The following is a 23,098-nucleotide window of genomic DNA, read 5'->3' as shown; positions in this document are numbered from 1 at the left end:
CTTCAAGTTATACTGAAGCCTTCTTCATGTGCAACACACCAGCTTGACAAATTCATGAACTTTAAACACTCGACAAATCAGCAAATGCTTATGAAATCTCAAATTGAATCAGAGAAAATTAAACAACCACTAAACCGTAAGTTATTCAAGATCCCTTCAACGATGGTTCCTCGAGGTAGGAATATATGTTCAGATGTTCTTTGACAGAATCTGTTCAACAGTGCAATGAGTTCAAAAATGACAGTACCAGCATTGTATTAGCATTGCACACTGATTGACCTTGCAATCTGTCTATTCTGCATAATTCCAATGCTTGCTCCTAAATATGTGTGAACAGCCTCATCAAGGTGAGGTGTAGTGTAGGTTACACCAGGTGCTGCATTTTCCAGGGTGAGACTGCAGGGGTTGAGAGGGAGAAGCGCAACTTCTCAACCTCATCCTATCCGAATGAAAATCAACCAGAGCTGACATCTTCTGAAAACTCCTGTACCACAGTGATACCACATGCAGGTGAGCTAAATTTGTTAACAGCAGAATGTAGAATCATAGAATCCCTACAGTTGGATGCAGGCCATTCGATCCATCAAGTCCACCAACCCTCTGAAGAACATCCTCCCCAGACCCAACCAACCCTGTAACCCTGCATTTCCCATGTTAATCCACCTAGCCTGCACATCTTTGTACACTAGGGGAAATTTATCATGGCCATTTCACCAAACCTGCACATCTTTGGACTGCGGAAGGAAACAAGAGCAGCCAGAGAAAACCCACGTAGACATAGGGAAAATGTGCAAACTCCACACAGACAGTTGCCCGAGGCTGGAATCAAATTTGGGTCCCTGGCGCAGTGAGGGAGCAGCGCTAACCATTGAGCTACCATGCTGCCTCTCAGTGGGAAGAAGTCGCACACTTAGCAACTCCTGCAGTCCTGGCAATGTCAATACTCAGTAGTTGGAGCAGCTGAACTGTGCTCAAATGATAAGTTCTGAAAATTTTGGGCAAGAAGGGTCTTGGGATCCAGAAGGAGGGGGGGTAGAGGAAAGGCAGAGGGGTGACATCATGGTGGTGGGGATTGATTGTAACACATACAGGGTTTCTGTGAATGAAATGACCCCTTTCCTTTCCACCTTGTCTCATGCAAAAGGCCTTCCCAGTCTTGTCTGACTGTCATCAGTGATCATTCAGGTTAATACGTTTGTTATTGACCTCCATTGACCTATTGCACTCTCAGCGCTGTATCTCCAGATCTACCCCCCCCCCTCCAATTATCACTCCACCCCATTATTCCTGATGAAGGGCTTTTGCCCAAAATGTCAATTTTCCTCTTCCTAGGATGCTGACTGATCCGCTGTGCTTTTCCAGCACCACACTCTTGAATCTAATCTCCAGCATCTGTAGCCCTCACTTTCACTGAAGTTTGTTAGCTAGCCAAGTTTTCTTTTAAGTATACATTTAATTATAATGGGTGTGCTACAGATTTTGGCAACCACCCATTTACAATATTATAGGAGTCAATATGGGAATGTGTGAAAGGCCACACCAAAAAAGTCTGTGTACCCCATCATTAAAATACGCGCAGAAGATAACAGCGCAATTTTGCAGCCAAGAAATACAATTGGGCCTCTTCCCATATGGTGGTGTTTAATTGTGCTTAGAATGCCCGTAAATAAACCAAATAAGGTTTATTTATAAATAATATAAGTGCAAGTTATTGTTAGCTTTAAAACACTTTTTAAAAATGTATTTATTCTTTCATCAAATGTGGGAGTCACTGGCCAAGTTAGCATATGTTGTCAACCCCCGACTGCTGGATCTGGAGTCATATATGGATCAAACCTGGGAAGAACAGCAGATTTCTTTTCCTAAAGGATATTAGTGAACTAGTTGGGTTTTTATAATAGTCACTGATAGGCTCAGAAAATTGCCCACAAAGTTATCACTCATAGGGGTATGGGTGGATTGCGCTTCGGCGGGTCGGTGTGGACTTGTTGAGTCGAAGGGCCTGTTTCCACACTGTAAGTAATCTAACCTAATCTAATCTAATCTAATTCTAACTTGTTTTTATTCAATTTGAATTTTATTGTAAGATTAAGATTCCTATCCCCAGAATATCAGACTCCAGCTTTAGATTACTACTTCAGCGATATAATTATTAAACCATTAGACCCCCTAAATTACAACTTGTGACTTTGAACCTCATGAGAATATGTAGACAAAATACTGTTGGGAAAAATGAAAGTCATAGAGTCATTGATATGTACAGCATAAAACAGACCCTTCGGTCAAACCCGTCCATGCCGACCAGATATCCCAACCCAATTTAGTCCCACCTGCCAGCACTGGCCCATATCCCTCCAAACCCTTCTTATTCATATACCCATCCAAATGCCTCTTAAATGTTGCAGTTGTACCAGCCTCCACCACTTCCTCTGGCAGCTCATTCCATACACGTACTACCCTCTGTGTGAAAAAGTTGCCCCTTAGTTCTCTTTTATATCTTTCCTCTCTCACCCTAAACCTATGTCCTCTAATTTTAGACTCCTCGGCCGCAGGGAAAAGACTTTGTCCACTTATCATATCCATGCCCCTCGTAATTTTGTAAACCTCTATGAGGTCACCCCTCAGTCTCCGACGCTCCAGGGAAAACAGCCTCAGCCTGTTCAGCCTCTCCCTATAGCTCAAATCCTCCAAACCTGGCAACATCCTTGTAAATCTTTTCTGAACCCTTTCAAGTTTCACAACATCTTTCTGATAGGAAGCAGACCAGAAATGCATGTAATATTCCAACAGTCGCCTATCCAATGTCTGTGCAGCCACAGCATGGCCTCTCAACTCCTGTACTTAATACTCTGACCAATGAAGGAAAGTATACCAAATTCCTTCTGCACTATCCTATCTACCTGCGACTCCACTTTCAAGGAGGTACAAACCTGCATTCCAAGGTCTCTTTGTTCAACAACACTCCAGAGGATCTTATCAGGAAGGGTGTGTCTTGTCCTGATTTGCTTCCCCAAAATGCAGCACCTCACAGTTATCTGAATTAAATTCCATCTGCCACTTCTCAGCCCATTGGCCCATCTGATCAAGATCCTGTTGTATTCTGAGGTAACCTTCTTCGTTGTCCACTACATCTCCAATTTTGGTGTCATTTGCAAACTTACTAACTGTACCTCTTATGCTTGCATCCAAATCATTTATATAAATGACAGAAATTAGAGGACCCAGCATCGATCCTTGTGGCATTCCACTGGACACAGGCCTCCATTCTGAAAAACAACCCTCCACCACCACCCTTTGTCTTCTACCTTTGAGCCAGTTCTATATCCAAATGGCTAGATCTCCCTGCATTTCATAAGATCTAACCTTGCTAAACAGTCTCCCATGAGGAACTTTGTCGAACACCTTACTAAAGTCCATATAGATCACATCTACTGCTCTGCCCTCATCAATTCTCTTTGTTACTTCTTCAAAAAACGTAATCAAGTTTGTGAGATATGATTTTCCACGCACAAAGCCATGTTGACTATTCCTAATCAGTCCTTGCATTTCCAAATGTGCATCCTGTCCCTCAGGATTCCCTCCAACAGCTTGCCCACCACTGATATCAGACTCACTGGCCTATAGTTCCCTGACTTGTCCTTACCACCCTTCTTAAACAGTGGCACCACGTTAGCCAACCTCCAGTCTTCCGGTACCTCACCTGTGACTATCGATGATACAAATATCTCAGCCAGAGGCCCAGCAATCACTGCTCTAGCTTCCCACAGAGTTTGAGGCTACATCTGATCAGGTCCTGGGGAATTATCCACTTTTATGCGTTTCAAGACAAAAGCACTTCCTCCTCTGTAATATGGATATTTTGCAAGGTGTCACCATCTATTTCCCTACAGTCTATATCTTCCATAACCTTTTCCACAGTAAATACTGATGCAAAATACTTGTTTAGTATCTCCCCCATTTTCTGCAGCTCCCCACAAAGGCCACCTTGCTGATCTTTGAGGGGTCTATTCTCTCCCTAGTTACCCTTTTGTTCTTAATATATTTGTAAAAACCCTTTGGATTCTCCTTAACTCTATTTGCCAAAGTTATCTCATGTCCCCATTTTGCCTTCCGAATTTTTCTCTTGAGCATACTCCTATTGCTTTTATACTCTTCTAAGGATTGACTCGATCTATCCTGTCTATACCTTACATATGCTTCCTTCTTTTTCTCAACCAAACCCTCAATTACTTTAGTCATCCAGCATTCCCCATCCCTCCCAGCCTTTCCCTTCTAACTGGAATATATATTCTCTGAATTCTTATTAGCTCATTTCTGAAGGCTTCCCATTTCCTAGCCACCCCTTTACCTGCAAACATCTACCCTCAATCAACTTTTGAAAGTTCTTGCCTAATACTGTCAAAATTGGCCTTTATCCAATTTAGAACTTCAACATTTAGATCTAGTCTGTTCTTTTCCATCACTATTTTAAATCTAATAGAATTATGGTCACTGGCCACAAAATGCTCCCCACTGACACATCAGTCTGTTGGAGGTGATTTCCTTGAATTCCAGGAGCAGCAATTACTGTTATATATGCTGTTGCATTGTTTTGGAACTTTGGGAAAAAAATGTCAACACAACAGCAGTTTTAAAATGGAGAAGAATAGACAAAGGTAGCACATGGTGAGGTCAGCGCAGGAAAGAGTGAGAGATAGAAACTGACACCATGTGTATCTGTTACTTTTGCTGTTTGATTTCATGTATTGCTGGACAATGGAATGTGTCTGGAAAAATTAACAAACTGTGAAATTTACAACTGATCTTGGAGGAAGTGTTTGGGTAAAATTCACAGCACAGAAACAGATAAGTGAATTGAATTAAGTGTGGCCTGCAGAAAGTCTGCAGTAGTGAGTAGAGTGGGTTCTTTCTTGATTTTTTTTTTGGATATGTCTCTTGATTAAACGTCAATTATAAGTCATAACTATTAATTCAACCTGGGGCAGTATTTTGTAGAGGAATAAGATGGTGTTATTTTCTGGGTCTGTAGATTGTCTGAAAGAGCAAACTCGCCTTTAGTAGAGAGATATGCGCTTCTTGTCAGATGTGGGAATTTTAAGATAGAGTTTAAGGGTTACTGCAGATTATGTGTGCAATAAATGTTGTTGATTGTGAATCCTATTAGATTGAATTGATCGGTTGGAGAGCCAGTTAGAGGCAATGAGGCATTTGCAACAGCAACAGTATGTGATGGATGGCAGTTATAGGAAGGGGGTGAGGGTGTGTCAGATACAGCCACATAGATGGGTTAGCTCCAAGAAAGGCAAGAGAGGTAGGCAGCTAGTGCAGGAGTCTTCTGTGACTATCCCCATTTAAAAACAAGTATGCTGTTTTAGAAAATGTAGGGGGTGATCAATCACAGGGAATATAATTCAACAAGAAGTACGTCGGGTTCCAAGAGGTCAATTGTGTTAGGAGACTCTCTAGTCTGAGGTACAGACGCACGTTTCTGTGGCCAGCAGTGAAAAAGTCACTTGACTTAAACTCACAGCAGTCAAGCCTATGGCAATCAAGGTAATCCCAACTCTGCAATATGCAAGAATTTAATAAATGGAAAATAATGTATTTCATAAAGAAATATATTTTCAAAACTTGAATTAAGGTATTTAGTCCTTTAAATGCATTCCAAGAAAAAAAATCAGAAAGTGCTGCATATTAAATTTGACAAATTGAGGATATTTTGGTTTTCAGTGGTGCCAAGCAGATGGTGGTAATACAGCCACCCATTATACAACTTCCCTGCGTTTCAATTTTATTAAAACTAATGAAATTCAGGAGAAATATATAATGGGTGGCTGAACCTCTACTGTCCATTTCACATTATCACTCAAAGTTGACATTACTAGAACTTTATTAAAGTCTTCAAATACTCAAGTGAACAAAGACAATTTTACCAAGCATAGAAATTCCATCTAACAAAAAGGTTGATAACGACTAAACAATTGTTCACCTGAGCCTGGAAAACAAGGTTAAATTTTAGATGACAAAAACATGCAGTTATAATTTGTTCAACCAACTGCATTCAACATTTGCTATTTACTCACAGACCAGAATTTAAATACAGGATGATTTCAACAGATTGTTGGCACTAGAAATGTGATACTGTTGAGACAATGAACATTATTGAATTAAACCATGAGTTCATTTTTAGTCCATTGCAAATCCACAACAGCAGTTGTATGAATTTGACTTCCCAGAATCAGAACTGAACTCAGCTTCTTCTTCAACTTGATTTTCAATGTGGCATGGTGACCAATGGTTAGCACTGCTGCCTCACAGCATTATGACCCAAGATTGATTTCAACCTCTGATGAATGTCTACACGGAGTTTGCATGTTCTCTTCATGACTGTGTGGGTTTCCATTGGGTGGTCCTGTTTTCTCTCGCAGTCCAAATATATGCATGTTCGCTGGATTGGCCATGCTAAATTGTCCTGTAGTGTCCAGTGATGTGTAGCTAGGTTGATTAGCTATGGCAAAATGCAGTGCTATTGGGGATAGGTGGGGGTATGGGTCTGGGTGGGATATTCAGAAGTTTGGTGTGGGTTCGATGGGCCAAATGACCTCTTTCTGTGTTGTAGAGATTCTATGAATACTAAAGTCTTTTGCTGAACCAAGTTCTGATTCTCACAGGTCACACAAACCATGCAACATTTCTCAAGGATGAGCAATGCTGCAGAAATAGCACTACATGGCCTATCAGCAATAAATTAGTTCAATATAATTTCACAAAGCCTGATTTTTTAAAATATACACAGTGATCAAGATTTTACAATTTGAAAATTATCTTTAAAAAGAATTGCCAAGTCTCTATCAGCCTGTTCACTTTTAATTGTTTGTGAAGTAACAGCTAAACTGCCACAGCCTTTTAATTACCAGCTCGAATATAACAAACTGCCTATTACAGGTGGACCATTTACTGTGTCTACATTAATGAAGCCTGATAGTCAAAATGGACCTCTGCTAAAATCTCCCCAGCAACAAAATAGTGAATTCTGCCAGTCGTCATGGCAAGAGTTAACTTTTCCCAGATATTTAAGAATGCTTTAAAATGAATCAATATTCTGTGATAATGGCATGCCATCTTCTTTCCAACCTGTCAAGCAATCAGTTTTGAATTAACGAGTTGGCAGAATTCCTTTACTGCTGCAAACTTTATTAGAGTCATAGAGTCATAAAGATATGCAACATGGAAATAAACCCTTCAGTCCAACTTGTCCATGCCGACCAAATATCCTACATAAATCTAGTCCCATCTGCCAGCATTTGGTCCATATCAGTCTACACCCTTCCTATTCATATACCCATCCAGATGTCTTTTAACTGTTGTGATCATACCAGCCTCCACCAGTTCCTCTGTCAGCTCATTCCATACATGCACCATGCCCTGCATGAAAATGTTACCCTTTAAGTCCCTTTGCTATCTTTCGCTTCTCAGCTTAAATCTACACCCTCTAGTTTTAGACTTGTACATCCTGGGGAAAAGACCTTGCTTATTTACCCATGCCCCTCATTATTTTATAAACCTCTATAAGATCAGCCCTCAGCCTCCAACTTCAAGGGAAATAGCCCTAGCCTATTCAGCCTTTCCCTATAGCTCAAACCCTCCAACCCTGACAATAACCTCGTAAATCTTTGCTCTGCCTTTTTAAAGGCATTGGGTTCACTCCTGTTTCAGTGTCTGCTACATAAAAGTTCCTCACATATAGCCATTTTTATGAACATAAGGCCATAAAATTATAATAAAACTATAAGAAATAGAAATAGGTTGGGTTGTTCAGCCTTTTGAACCTACTTCACAATTCACTAATTTCATGGCTGATCTAAATTTCCTCATGTTCACTTTCCTGCCCTTTCCACTTCACCCTACTGATCAAGAATCGATTTATTTTAGCATTAAGTATAACAAAGACTGCTCTCACAGCTTCTTTGACAAGAAGTTCCAAAAACACATGAGTTAAAGAAATTTCTCCTCATCTCTGTCTCAAATTGGTACCCCTTTACACAGAGACTATGCCCTCTGGTACTAAACTCTCCCATGAGGGGAAAGATCCTTTTCATTGTTGAGATGAAATGCAGGCTGGACAACTGCTTTGCGGAACACTTATATTCTGTCTGCAAAAATGACACCAAGCTTTCAGTTGCCAGTCACTTCAATACATTACTGCGTTCCCTGGCCAACATTTCTCTCCAGGACCTGCAGCAGTGCTCTAGTGTGGCTCAACCTAAGTTGGAACAACAGAATTTCATTTCAAATTTGGGTACCTTGCAGCCTTCAGGATTCAATATCAAAATGAATAACTTTAGGTCCTGAACATCTTCTTCCATGTCCTTTCCTCACCCCAACATCCAGATCTTCTCATTACATTGGCTGTATTCAAGGCAGTGAACCCATTTTCACCTATTTATACTCACAAATATCAGCTTTTCTCCTTGCCTGGCATACCATTATCTCTCCCTAACTGTCACTCTCTCCCTCTGGGCTCCGACTACACCTATCCTCTCACTCCTTTACCCCTTTGCCTCTCCCACACCCCCATCATTAGCATGTGTACTATCAATATTCACACACACACCATATATACCACCGAGCTACTATTTCTGATAAGGGGTCACTGGACCCAAAATATTGACTCTGCATTTGATCCACAGGTGCTGCCGGACCAGCTAACTTTCTCCAGCAAATTCTGTCTTTGTCCCTTAGGAATCCTATGTGCTTCAATGAGGTCACCTCTCATTCTTCCAAATTCCGATAAGTAGATTCCCAATGTATTTAATCTTTGCTCTTAAGACAATCCCTTCATACCAAGGATCATCCTAGTGAATCTTCTCTGAATTGTCTCCAAAGAAATAATGTCGTTCCTCAATCACATGTCCAACATTTAAGTTTGATTTTAACACACTAAGCAAGAACAAAGTGCATGAGGTCAGACTCTGATTTATAATTTATCCAATGCTTCAGTAATATAAAGCTTTTATTGGACACCATTAGGTTTGTTCATTGAATGTCAGGCAAGATATACTGGCCTTGGAGGAGGTACAACAGAAATACATCACTTGAAGACTTGAAGTTTGCATAAACATGGTTTGTATTTCCTTGAGTTTTAAAGATTGAGGGGTGATTTAGTCCAAATGTTTAAAATTATAAAGTAATTCAATAAGTTAGATACAGAAAAATGTTTTCCTTTAATAGGGAATCCAGAACAAGATTACATAATCATAAAATTAAGTTTAGGCCACTTACAAATAAATTCCAGTACATTTGCCCACATATCAGCATGCATCACGACCTTTGAAAAACAATTCTTATGTGCATGCTTGGTCCATTTCTTCTTGAAATTTGTAATCAGAGCATACAAGAGGCATAGGAATCCAGTTTGATTAGTTAAATAACCTTGATGCTTTGAATATCCAAGTGAAGACCTGTCCAAAAGGTGCTTCTGATGGGCAAATTCTGCACAGGAAGTTCCGCAGACTTTCAACTGCGAGCATCCTGCTTACCAGGTGAGATATGGTGAGCCAGCAATCAAAAATCAAAGAGAAAATTGCATCTGTACAATCACATCTCCCTCAGCAATATGTCAAGTTTCAGACTGGATTTTACTTTTGCTCTTATAAACCATGGAGCTTTCTGAGCCATGAGTTGCCTCATCTCTTACCAGCAGAGATGAAGCATGTATTTTCAAAATATTCAGTCATTCTGTTATTTATATTATTCTGATATATTTGTATCATATGTACTCAGTTGTGTAATGCATAAGAAGAAAATTATCAATCAGTAGTTGGATTGATGACCTGCCATCAACTATAGCAAAGCTACAATGACAATTTATTGTCAAGGTAATGGCAGAGTAGAGCTCCTGAGCTCAGGGCTTATTTCTCCATCTGCTTTTCTTTTTGTTTTTTACTTACCTTTAACTTTAGTTACTTACTGTGAAGAATTTGGAAGGCATCAACAGTGGTGAGTTATCCTGGCGCAAACTCACGGTGGAGGAGAGCAAGGCCTGCATGGGGAGACTGAGCCCAGAATGGGGAGAGCGAGCCTAGCACAGTGGACTGTGAGTCCTTACCGGTGCGAGTACAGGACCCAGAATCAGCAGCTGCTACATGAGCAGAGGTGATGTTGATGAGGTAGACCCAATGGTGAAAGATGACGCCTGAGGATCAGCAACTTCGTCGTTGGCATTGGTGGCGACAAAACAGTACTAGAAGAGTATTATAACAACATCGATGAAGTGGACTGGGAGCACAAGCTGCAACTCTGATGTTGATTGGTCCAGCACAGATGGCGATAAGATTAGATTAGATTAGATTAGATAGATTAGATTAGATTACTTACAGTGTGGAAACAGGCCCTTCGGTCCAACAAGTCCACACCGACCCGCCGAAGCGCAACCCACCCATACCCCTACATTTACCCCTTACCTAACACTACGGGCAATTTAGCATGGCCAATTCACCTGACCTGCACATCTTTGGACTGTGGGAGGAAACCGGAGCTCCCGGAGGAAACCCACGCAGACACGGAGAGAACGTGCAAACTCCACACAGTCAGTCGCCTGAGTCGCCTTAGGCGCTGTGAGGCAACAGTGCTAACCACTGTGCCACCGTGCCGCCCGCAAAGGTGGTGGCAGAGATGAATTGGTCCAGTGGCAAAGAAATGGTGCCTGGGGATTGGCAACTCCCACGTTAGTTATGCATGGCATTTATGGTTCTGAGTCAGCTTAGAACTCAAACCTGGTTTGAATTCTGTTTTAGTTTTATCTTTTTACTTATTTTTCTTATTCTCAAACAATCAAAATGGTGCCATATTGTGACGACAAGTGAAAGCCTCTCAGTGTATTTTATTGTATCTCTTACTGTAAAATACACGTGACAATAAGATAATTTAAATTCAAATTCAAATGTGGTGAGAATATTAATTTGAAGAAGAAAATTAGTATAGAGTCCCAGTTGAGTTAAAATGTTGATAGCTGAAAAAAATAATTGATGCTATAATTTGTCTGGTTGTAGTGTTACACTTACAAACATGATTACTTTTGCAAAATAATTTTAGGTCACTCATATTGATGCTCATGGATAATAGTTCTGCTAAAATATTTTCAATGTAATATGTTACTTGCTTTTCACAAATTACACAATAGATGCTTGGAAACAAAATACCACTTCTAAGTATATCGCGTGTATACTGCGATCAGTATATGATTACTACTATAATCATATATCTACGATCATTTCAGGGCACTGAAACAATATGTAATGGAAGTCTTTTGGAAGGTTGTTCATCAATTACCTCCAGAAGCTGAGTTTTTTTTCCTGAGAAAAAAAGAAGCTTTTCTGCTGAGTTTTAATTTTAAAAGTTATGACAATACAGAGAGTTCAGAATGGAAGTACTGTTATTCGTTAGAATATGTGTTTCTTTACACTGCAGCAATAAAACAGTGACATGTTGCAATTAATGCTGCTTTATGGAAAAGAGTTCATTGAGGCTATCAAGCAGCATTTGCAGAGGAATAACCTTTGCATTCATATTCAGCTTGCATTCTGCCAGAACAACTTAGCTCTTGACCTCATTATGACCATGGTCAACCATTGACAAAAGACCTGAACTCCTGAGGTGAGACGAGGCCAACTGTCCTTGATATCAAGGCAGCATTTGACTGAGAATGGCATCAAGGAGTCCAAGCAAAATTGGAGTCAATGGAAGTCAAGGAGAAAAACTTACTACTGGTTAGAATCATATCTGACACAAAGGAATATGCTTATGGTTGTTAAAGTTCAATCACCTTCAGACATTATTGAACAATTGCTCATATTAGGATCCTGGGCTCAAATATCTGCAGGTATTTCATCAATAAAATTCACTTCATGATAAGATCGGAAATGGGGAATGTTTGTTGATGACTGCACATTTGTAACTTCCTGGGTACTGGGTACTGAAACATTATATAAGAAGACCAAGACAACATTCAGGCTTAGGCTGAGAAGTAACCAGTATCAACTGTGCCATAAAGGTTCCTGGTAATGACTACCTCCACGAAGAGGTAATTTAAATTTAACCATCAGCTCTTGACATTCAATGGCATTTCAATTGCTGAATCCTCTATTATCAACATGCTGATCACTGACCATAAACTGAACTGGACAAAGTATTCTATAGCTACAAGAGTATATCAAAGGCTGAAACCTTTTAGTAAGCAACTTAACACTGTTCACTGTCTACAAATCAAGAGTGGGACAAAGTATTCTTCACTTGCCTAGATGGGTGTAGCTCTAAGAGTACTCATGAAGCTAGACACCAGCAGAACAAACCAGCCTGTATGTTTGACACTCCATCCATCACATTCAAGATTAACTTCATTCACCTAACTTTCTTCACCCAAAGGGCAGCAATATGTACCATCTATAAGAAGCAACAAGTGTTCTTAGTCAGCACCTTTCAAGTCCATGACCTCTACCACCTAGAATGACAAGGGCAAGAGGTACTGTGACCACAGCCACCTACAAACTTGCCTCCAAGTCACATACCATCATGACTTGGAACTATATTGCCATTTATTCATTGCAACAGGTTAAAATCCAAGAACATCCTCCCTAACAACACTTGATTGTCCCGACACCCCAAGGACTGCAACAGTTCAAAAAGCTAGCTCATTATCACCTTTTCAAGGTCAATTCAAGACGGGCAATAAATGCAGGTCTAGCTAGCAACATCTGCATCCCATAAATGAATTAAAATGCAAAACTAAAAAGAATATTCATGAATGTAAATTAAATGTGTTATTTTGTTATTATATGGCTTGGTGTCAAGTTTTGAACTATTTTTGTTGTTTCAGATCAATGTCAAAATTTGCCTGATAATGCTTCTATGGAGCACATGGAGTGTTTTTGTGGGACATAAATGAAAATTATTGTTATTATTCTAATCAGGCCCCTTAAAGTGTGAGAAATCTATTTTGATCAAATGTTTGGTTTACATGTGAAATAGCATTTTCAAATACTGCTGTTAGCACAGCTGACATGGTGACACAATTGGCAAATTATGATTTAGCTGACTTCAAAAATGAAACATTATTGCCTCTTTTTCAAAATGTCATGTGTGATTTGTAATGTGTTATTGTGGTAAGTTGTCTGATTGACCTTGAGGATTATCCATCTAACGCTATCCAACACAGCAAGTCATTGGCATCACAGATATTAGCAGACATCTCCACATTGAGACTTCTGACCTCTTTAAAAAAAGTTCAGTAGCTGTTTGATTTCCACAGAAGAAATGTATGAAATAGCATCTGCAGTACTGAGTGCAATTTTGTTTATTTTATTTCAAAAATGACATAATTCCTTTAGAAGCAGTTCACTGAAAGTTCACTCAATTCATTCCTCAGATGAAAGATTTTTCTTATGAAGAAATATTGAACATGCTAGGCATTTGCCCATTGGAGTTTAAAAGATAAGGTTGGATTTATTGAAACATAAAAGATCCTGAAGGGGACCCAACAGGCTAGATTCTGAGAGGATATTTCTCTTTGTTGGAGAGACTTTAACTTGTGGATTCTCTTTAAGAATAAAAGGTCTTGCTTTTAAAACTTAGATGAGTAGAATATTTCTGACTCGGTGGGCCATTAGTCTGTGGACTTTTTTTCCCCAGGAAGAGTTGTGAGGGGCACACTGGAAAGTGGAGTAAATGGTGGACCTTGACGAATGGTTGTCCAGGCTAGAATGCATGAATGGCCTACTCCTGTCCCTAAGTCATATTTTCCTTTTTAATCTTCATCTGTTTCTGTATTATGAGCATATGCATGTGCCAAACTATATAGTTTTTAATTGCTTGTATATTGCTTCCTGTTGCTTATGAGTTGTAAAAAATAATTACCCTGACAAAACCGTTAAAATTAGTGGGAAATAGTCATTTTACTATTTAGTGAAGTATCAGTAGCAAAGACTACATCCAGGGTACTGTATGTAGTTTTGGACCCACACTTACGAAAAGGTATGAGGGGATTTCCCACGATGAGTGGCTCGGCAATTTGGGCTTTTATTCACTGAAGTTTACAAGAGTGAGAGATGATCTCATTGAAACTTGCAAGACTTTGAAAGGGGCTTAATTATGTTGATGCTGATAGATCATTTCCCGTGGTTGGAGATTGTAAAATGCAAGGAAACAGTCATAAGGACCCAATCAGATGAAAAAAAAATTCTCCAGTCAAAGGTTGCAATTCTTTGGAATTCTCAACTCAAAAGATGCAGATATTCCATCATTGAATGCATTTGAAGCTTGGTAGACAGTTTCTCAGGGGAACCAGGGAAAAGTAGCTGAAGCCCAAGATCAACCATGATTGTGGAGTGAATGGTGGAGTAGACTAGGCAACCATCTGATTTATCCCTGTTCCTATTTCTTATATTCTTGTAGAAATATTAAAAGGGCTACAGTCTAACCAAAATATTAACTCCATTAGTCTCTCCACAATGCTGCTTGACCCATTATGTGCCTCCAGGATTTTCTGTTGTGAAATATCTTAATTCTCTATTTTCTGTCAATCAACCATTTTACCATCCATGTTGTTACATTTCCTGTTATTCCACATGCCTAAATTCTTAGAAACAGCCTCCTGAGAGACAGTTCATGAAATGTCTGAAAAGTAAAACCACTGTATCTACTACATTCATTTATTTCTCAGTTCAATTTGAAAAACTTTTATATATTTGTGAAGCACAACGTGCTTGTATAAGACAATGTTGGATTTCTTTAATGCATATCTAAATATTTACTATTCTCAGTTCAATTTTGGCTTCTAAGAGCTCATTCACAACTGACATTAGAATCAGTCTATCATTTCACAACACATCCTTCCCTGTCTTCTTGCATATGGGGAAGACATTAGCTGTTCTCCAAATCCTAGCACAAGTTAATACCTAAAGTGAATTGAAAATTACTTGTCACACAACTTCTGACTTCCCTCAACCTTCAACATTCAATACTTCCTTCAAATCCCTTCCACCCTCAGTACTACCATAATTTTGAATGTTACTGTCTTATCAATAGTTACACCAATACTCTTAATTCTGTCACTATTTATATTTACTGCTGGAAAATATTTATTTCACATTGTTTCCATACCTTCAATCTCTGTAAGGCTCCTGTTTGAAGCTTAGCTATTCTACCTCCTCTTAGATTATTCCATTATACTTCATATGCTCCCAAAATTATTTGCCAAGCCTTTTAATACTAATTGCAAACTTATTTTTCCATATTCCATTATGTCCATCGTGATCTTCTTTTTCATCTGTTTTCTACATTATTGCATGTTTCATTTCTCTCTACATTTCAGTTTAATGTTAATCTCTACTTCTCCAGTCAGCATTGAAGAATAGCTCTCTATTTTATGCAATACATCTCACTAATGTTATGGCATGATATGGAAAAATGCTCCCCAAACAGGACAAAATTATATCTACTCACTCAAAAATCCAAAAAGGTGATCACCATGCCTGGTTTATCTCACTTACACGTGATTAAATTGAGATCAAATCCACTGAGCTGGCCTTTGAATGAACATTCATGTCATGCAAATGGATTGAAAAGGACTTCTTGATGCTTGCCACCAGGAAGCTCAGTTTGCTTTTAAAAATTCAGAGAACTAAAGTAAAAACTTTCATACTATCATCGGATTTTTTGGCCTCTTGTCTAATTAAGTGTTTCTGTCCACCTTGCCTTCTGCTCCAATGAACAGCAAAAGTTTCTGCTAAAAAAGTGGATTGAGAAAATGCAAGAGACAAAAAGGAAGACAAGAAAATAATATAAAAATTGAAATTTGAACACCTGACCAGATGACATTATATTGCCTGAGACTGTGGCATGTAATAGATGTCATGATATCAGATTACATGAGATCGGGTCATATGAGTTTTACAAATATTATCAAATTTATCTGACAAAGTATGGGTCACCTCCAGTAGGTACTTCTACTTACAGTTTCTTTCTAGCATTTAATGTTTAAAGAATCAAGAGGGCATCCATGTGCAGGTGAACAAATGAAACAATTCTGACCTGCGTCTCCCATGAGATCCTAGTCTCCAACTCTGCATAGCCTCCACATTCTCCAATCTCCTTTTATGCTCTAGCCACAATTCCCCAGTTTCCCCATTTTCTGAGGTTTTGGAAATCTCTGTGTGCCCCTTTCACCTCCCAACGTCCTCCTATCAGATGTTTCTCACACATTTTTCCATAAAACTAACACCATTTTGATTCCTTCCTAAAGACACATAGATCTAGAGGAAAATAAAATCTTTCCACTTCTGTCACATCAAAAGTTGAAAAACTGTCATCCTTTTCTTTCAAACCCCTGCCACGTTTGTCCTAGAAGGCTAGAAAAATCCCTGGAGAAATGGCATTATTTATCACTTGCAGCTATTTATATTAACTATCTGAGGATTTCATCAATTTTCCACTTCAGTTATGACAGTAGATTGGAAGAGTGCTTGTACAAATTCAAGACAGATCTAAGCAGTTTATCCATAAAACTTGGGATTTAAAATCATTCATTTTTATTTATCTTTTTTTCTTGTACCTGTCTCAAAAATGTTAACAAATCTCTCCTTGTTATCCTATCTATCCTGTATGGTAATATTCAACCAGTGTAAGACCTAACCACTTATCATTTCTCCTTATGTTTGATTCATATCCAAGAGTGGCAAAATATAAGTAATGGTATTGCATCATGCAGAAAAGCATAGTGACAGCTATAGACAACAACTGATGGACTACATAATGTAGAAAACGTAGTATCTGAAAGCAGAAAAAAAAATAGCATGTTTCTTTTGAGAGAAGTCTTGAATTTATCGATCCTCTATGGACAATTCACTTACTTAAGTTAAAGCTGGTTGCTGAATCCAAAATTTTGAAAATGGCTGAGTCAAACTGTTATGCTTCTGTCATTGTTATTTTTACAATCTTTGAAAGTCTATACACCTGGACTTGAAGCACAGCAATATATAAATATTCATTCAGTAAAGCCTGAAGTTTTCACTTACCTGCCAATCAGCTGGAACTCTCCCAATGATCTAAGTCGCCTCATGGACATCAGCAGCCCTCTTACAGTCATGCCCTCACAAAAGCAAGCCACAACTCGGGCCTTTGGAAGTTGACTGCGCAGCTTCCTCAAAAGCTTATCAAAGTTCTGCTCGCCAGCATTGCTGTAGATTTTGTAGGAGTTAGCAATGCAGATTCCCTCTTTAGCTGCCATCTCTTTAAAAGCTTCCATGCCACTTTCTCCATAATTACCTACAAGACAAGCATTGGGCGTCACTGTGATTCGATGATTAATCTCAGTTTTATACATAAATATATATATATATGTATATATATATGTGTGTGTAAGCTCTTGCTATTTTAGTCAGAATATTTAACTGACTACAATTATTCATCTGGTTACTAGTAATGTAGAAACAATAATATATTCTGTTCGTATCAAAATTCAATTTCTATAACAGCATGAATTCAGGAAGGTACAAACTTTGTATATGTTTGAAATAACAATTTGAATGAATTTGCTGAAACAAAGATCTTATTATGTGACTTTATCTGCATCAAAACATCCACACAGTTATGCTGTGAATAGAATATTCTAATCTACATTTATATTCACAATGCAAATTGTCACATTAGTTACAAGTATGATGCTGTGCAAGCTTTAGTATAGGATGCAAATATCACCAAAGTCTAGTAATATTGACCATTAGAATATAACACAAATCTCTCTAAGTTTAGAGAAGCCTGAAAATGGATCAGTTACAGCACTGCTGAAATGCAAGGGTGATGCCTCATTTGCAACTCTAAAAATACAAAACTGTATACTTATTCCAAACGGGGTTATTGTGATTCTTTCTCCAAATATACGGCAATAGGTTAAAGGAACTATTCTGTCCACAAAAATTCAAAGCATGAGTCAAGATTTGATGAATGTTTTCAAAATTGTGAGTAATCATGAAAACATGCATAGAAACAAGTCATTCCCATTAGCAGAAGCGTTGAGAATCAGAGGGCACAGGACTAAAGTGATTCATAAAAGAACCAAAGGCAACAAGAAGAAAAAGCATTCACACGGCAAATGGTTGCAATATGAAATGCAATACCTGGAAACCAAATTTGCAAGATTCAATAATGGCTTTAATCAATCATGGCTTTAAAAATATACTAGATAAGCACCTCAAATGTAAGAATAGAAAGTTGGAGCTTACAGTAATGGGATGGGACTAGCTAAACTGCTTTTGGTACACAGCTGGCATGGACCTCACAGGTTAAGTATTCATCCTGGAATTCAGTTACTAGTGGCATACCACAAGGATCTGTTTTGGATCTACTGTTGTTTGCCTTTCTTAATGAGGGCATTAGTAAATTTGCGGATGACACTAAAGTTGATAGATTTGTGGATAGTGATGAAGGATGCTGTAGATTACAGAGAGGCATAGATAAGCAGCAGGGTTGGGCTGAGAGGTGACAACTGGATTTTAATGTGGAAAGGGGTGAGGTGATTCACTTTGGAAGGAGTAACAGGAATGCAGAGTACTGGGCTAATGGTATGAGTCTTGGTGGTGTAGATGAACAGAGAGATATCGGTGTCCAGGTACACAGATCCTTGAAAGTTGACACCCAGGTTGATAGGGTTGTTAAGAAGGCATAAGGAGTGTTAGCTTTTATTGGTAGAGGGATTAAGTTTCAGAACCATGAGATTATGCTGCGGCTGTGCAAAACTCTGGAGCGGCCACATTTGGAGTATTGCGTATATAGGAAGGATGTAAAAGCTTTGAAAAGGGTTCAGAGAAGATTTACTAGAATGTTGCCTGGTATGGAAGGAAGAACTTACTCGGAAAGGCTGAGGGACTTGAGGCTATTTTCATTAGAGAGAAAAAGGTTGAGAGGCGACATAATTGAGACAATTAAGATAATCAGAGGATTAGACAGGTTAGACAGTGAGAGTCTTTTTCCTCAGATGGCAATGGCTAGCATGAGAGAAAATAGTTTTAAATTGAGGGGTGATAGATATAGGACATTTGTCAGAGGTAGTTTCTTTGCTCAGAGAGTGGTAGGAGCATGGAATGCACTGCCTGGAACAGTAGTAAACTTGCCAACTTTAAGGGCACTTAAATGATCATAGGATAGGCATATGGACGAGAATAGAATAATGCAGGTTCGATGGGCTTCAGATTGGTTCCACAGGTCGGCGCAACATCGAGGGCCAAGGGGTCTGTACTGTGCTGTAATGTTCTATGTTCTAAATGGCTTCCCATCAGTGTTTTAACTATTGCTAAATTCTATATTATGGGGCAAGACTAATTCTTGCAGCATGATCTTAATTTCATGCATTTGCAAAGCTTAAATTCAAACCCTAGCAAATGTTAACACAAGTTTTACTATATAGTTTATATTATTAAATATAGTCAAACAAAAATTTCAGTACTTTTCAGAAGCATATTTGAAGAAATGTCCCATATACCATTTTCCATAAAGTGCAAATATTCAAGTCTCTGAATTTTTCGCAATTCATCACATTCTTGTTGAGTTATATTGGCTTGCCTCCTCAATGCCTCAAAATTAAAATCCCTGACATACAAAGGTCATGAGTCTGAAAAAGTTAATGTTGGAGGTTCCTCCCAATTTGATGATGTCAAACTATCCTGCACAGAGAATTGAGGCAGCTGAAAAATGTGTTGCTGGAAAAGCGCAGCAGGTCAGGCAGCATCCAAGGAGCAGGAGAATCGACGTTTCGGGCATAATCCCTTCTTTGGGAATGAGGAGGGTGTGCCAAGCAGGCTAAGATAAAAGGTGCCTGGAGGAAGGGCGCCTCATCTTCTGCTTAGGAACCCTCCAACTACAAGGGATGAATGCAGATTTCTCCAGCTTCCACATTTCCCCTCCCCCCACCTTATCTCAGTCCCAACCCTCGGACTCAGCACCGCCTTCTTGATGGTAATCTTTTTCCCGATCTCTCCGCCCCCCACCCCTACTCCGGCCTATTACCCTCACCTTAACCTCCTTCCACCTATTGCATTCCCAATTCCCCTCCCCCAAGTCCCTCCTCCCTACCTTTCATCTTAGCCTGCTTTGCACACCCTCCTCATTCCTGAAGAAGATATTATGCCTAAAATGTTGATTCTCCTGCTCCTTGGATGCTGCCTGACCTGCTGCGCTTTTCCAGCAACACATTTTTCAGCTGTGATCTCCAGCATCTGCAGTCCTCACTTTCTCCCACAGAATTGAGGCAGTCCACTTTTTGAGCTCAATGGATCAGATGTGTTATATTTGGAGCCTAACAGTCTTTGTAATTATGCATAATGAGTCAATGTAATTTGAAACTTGCAATCATCCAAGAAGCTACATCTTTTTGTTGAGACAAGTACTGTTGTTGTTAAAATTCATGAGTAGTTAATCCTATACAATGTTAATTTTCAGGCTCTTAGGTGCAGTATAGGAAGGAGGTTTGTTAAAAAGAGTCGAAAGGTGGCTTGGGGATTCTTGTAGCACATTGGTAGTGTCCTTTTCTACTGATATACTGAGGAGCTTCACATGTAAATTGGCTGGATATGTTTTCATCAATTAAAAGGAGGATTGGTGAGAGCACTCGACCTCAATGAGGAGCTAATCCTAATCTTAAACCCAACCCTAAAGCAGGTATTTCTATTTTTACCTTTAAATATTTTGATAACTTAATCCAACCATTTCATTGTTACATTGTCCCAGCCCAGCATTCCCCTGCCAAACATGTTATTTTCTAACTCAGACCATTTATGCATCTATACATTTCCCTTCAGGTTGTGACCAAATCTTTAGTCATATGACTACCATTCTCTGGGACTCTACCCCAAAGAAATTCTACTTATCCATTTCTTTCTCCTTATTTAAATCTTTCTTAAAATTAATTTCTTCACCTCAGCATTCCACACCCAGAAATCTATTTGCTTCATTGGTGTTATTTTTCCAGAGACTATGTGTGATTCCATTGTACATTAGCCACATTGTACTATCATTGTTGATCTAAAATATTTACCCATTGATTTATCAAATTATAGTTTCACCTTTTGAAAACAATATAATCAATACTAGTTCTTAAACAAAAATGTTTTAGTTCTTCATAGCCTCAGGAATTAATCTAAGTATATTCCCAAGAAACACTTCACTCTTGCTTAATGTTTGATTTGGCACTAGGCAGTGTACAGCCACTTTTAATTTACTTTTCTACCCTCTCTGTGCTTGGCAAAAATTAATTCTCATGTTCAACACAACAGTGACTACACTTCAAAAAGTTTTTTTTTTATTTATGAAGTATTTATTTGGTTGTAAGGTGCTTTGAGACATTTGATGTCATGGATAATGTTAAACAAATACAATATTTTTGTTTACATCACCAAATGTCCTTGTTTGGTAAACAATGAAGTATAAAAGAAAAATAAATCATAGAAAAAACGTTCAAATGGATCTAACTCTAAAACTGCACAGTTGTTGTTCCAAGTACTTATGCATTTTACACTTCTATCCTATTTCATGAAATTAAAGAGTTTTAGGATATAATAAAGAGTGACTATTCCACACACGTTATGCTATAATTATCCAAAATTAATGATACTGCCTGATTTTTCTCCTGTGAAGAGTGACATGACTAGAAAAGCTGAAAGAATATTAACATAACACTGCTCAACAGAATATAAACATAACACTGCTCAACAAAACAAATGTAATCTTTTCTCTTTTGCCTCTCTGTAATCAGTGAAATTTTAACTATACACATCTATAGAATACTTCCTGGACACACGCACTAACCAACACCACCACCCTGTGGCCCTCCACGTCAACTCTCCCCCCCACATGCAGGTCCTCCACCACCAAATCCTAGCCACCCGACACCTGGAGGAACAACACCTCATCTTCCGTTTTGGGATCCTCCAACCACATGAAATCAATACTGATTTCAACAGTTTCCTCATCTCCTCTACCCCCACCTTATCTCAGATCCAAACCTCCAGCTCAGCACCACCCTCTTGAATTGTCCCACCTGTCCATCTTCCTTCCCCTTATCTGCTTCACCCTTCGCTCCAATCTATCACCATTACCCCCCACCGTCATCCATCTATTGCATTCCCAGCTACCCTTCCAGCTCCACCCCCCTCCCATTTATCTCTCAGCACCCTTGGGCCACAACTCCACCCCCTCCCCCCCGATGAATAGCTTATGCTTGAAACATTGACTTTCCTACTCCTCGTACGCTGCCTAACCAGCTATGAGTTTCCAGCTCCACACTTTTAGACTCTGAATTCCTCCTGTCAGCTGAATATTGCAAATAAAGCAGCTCTTAAGTCAAAAATAATTGACAGCTTAAGGACTTAAATTGGGGCAAAGGCAGGTGTACTCACCCCCTTAGAAGTGTAGACAGGTAATAAAAGGACAGGTGGATTGCACTGTTTACTCCATACTTTATGCACCTATGAGTGGGTTAATATTGTTGTGAGGTACAATTATAAGTTTGTCATTACAAAGACTTGTTATATACAAGATTGGGTGACAGGCATTTCTATTAAATGTCTCATGTACTCAATGTCTGTAATTTTCTTGCAACTATAAATTTAGCACCAGTTGCACCACAGTAGTACTGCCTCTCACACATATGCCAGGCTTTGGATTTTAAACACAAAAGGAGCTTCAACACTCAGCAGCTCATGCTCCATTAGCTCACTGACCTTTCATCATAACTAGGATAACATACACATCTGATTTCCTCAAGGTCTTACATGGGACAAAGACACAATCACAAAGCTGGCCTCGTGACGAAAACTTCACAGTATCTCAGGTACACACATTGCATAATACTGTACTAATTTTCAACAACTCTAGTTCTTTGACGACATCAAACCATGTTTTAGACAGAACATTCAAATCTTAATTTAGCCTTTGTCACATTTCTGCTTACTAGTAATAAAAACAATCACAATTCTGGAGATTTGACATCATTGTTTGCAATTATGAGTGCACAAAGAAGTACTCATGTACCAATGCTGCTGTCTCTTAGTGT

At 39.0% G+C, this 23,098-nt stretch overlaps 1 protein-coding gene across 2 annotated transcripts in view; it reads right to left on the bottom strand.

Annotated features, from left to right (window-relative positions):
* Positions 1 to 23,098, bottom strand: part of grm5b (glutamate receptor, metabotropic 5b) — a 551,580-nt gene that overhangs the window by 346,792 nt on the left and 181,690 nt on the right. For both annotated transcript variants that reach the window (XM_060826597.1, XM_060826598.1), the window contains exon 2: positions 17,070 to 17,319. In XM_060826597.1, the coding sequence (XP_060682580.1) occupies positions 17,070 to 17,319 (250 nt within the window). The remainder of the gene's footprint in view (positions 1 to 17,069; positions 17,320 to 23,098) is intronic.

This window comes from Hemiscyllium ocellatum, chromosome 6 (genome assembly GCF_020745735.1).
Source record: "Hemiscyllium ocellatum isolate sHemOce1 chromosome 6, sHemOce1.pat.X.cur, whole genome shotgun sequence".
Taxonomy (NCBI): Eukaryota; Metazoa; Chordata; class Chondrichthyes; order Orectolobiformes; family Hemiscylliidae; genus Hemiscyllium; species Hemiscyllium ocellatum.
This window is presented reverse-complemented; position numbering and strand designations above follow the sequence as displayed.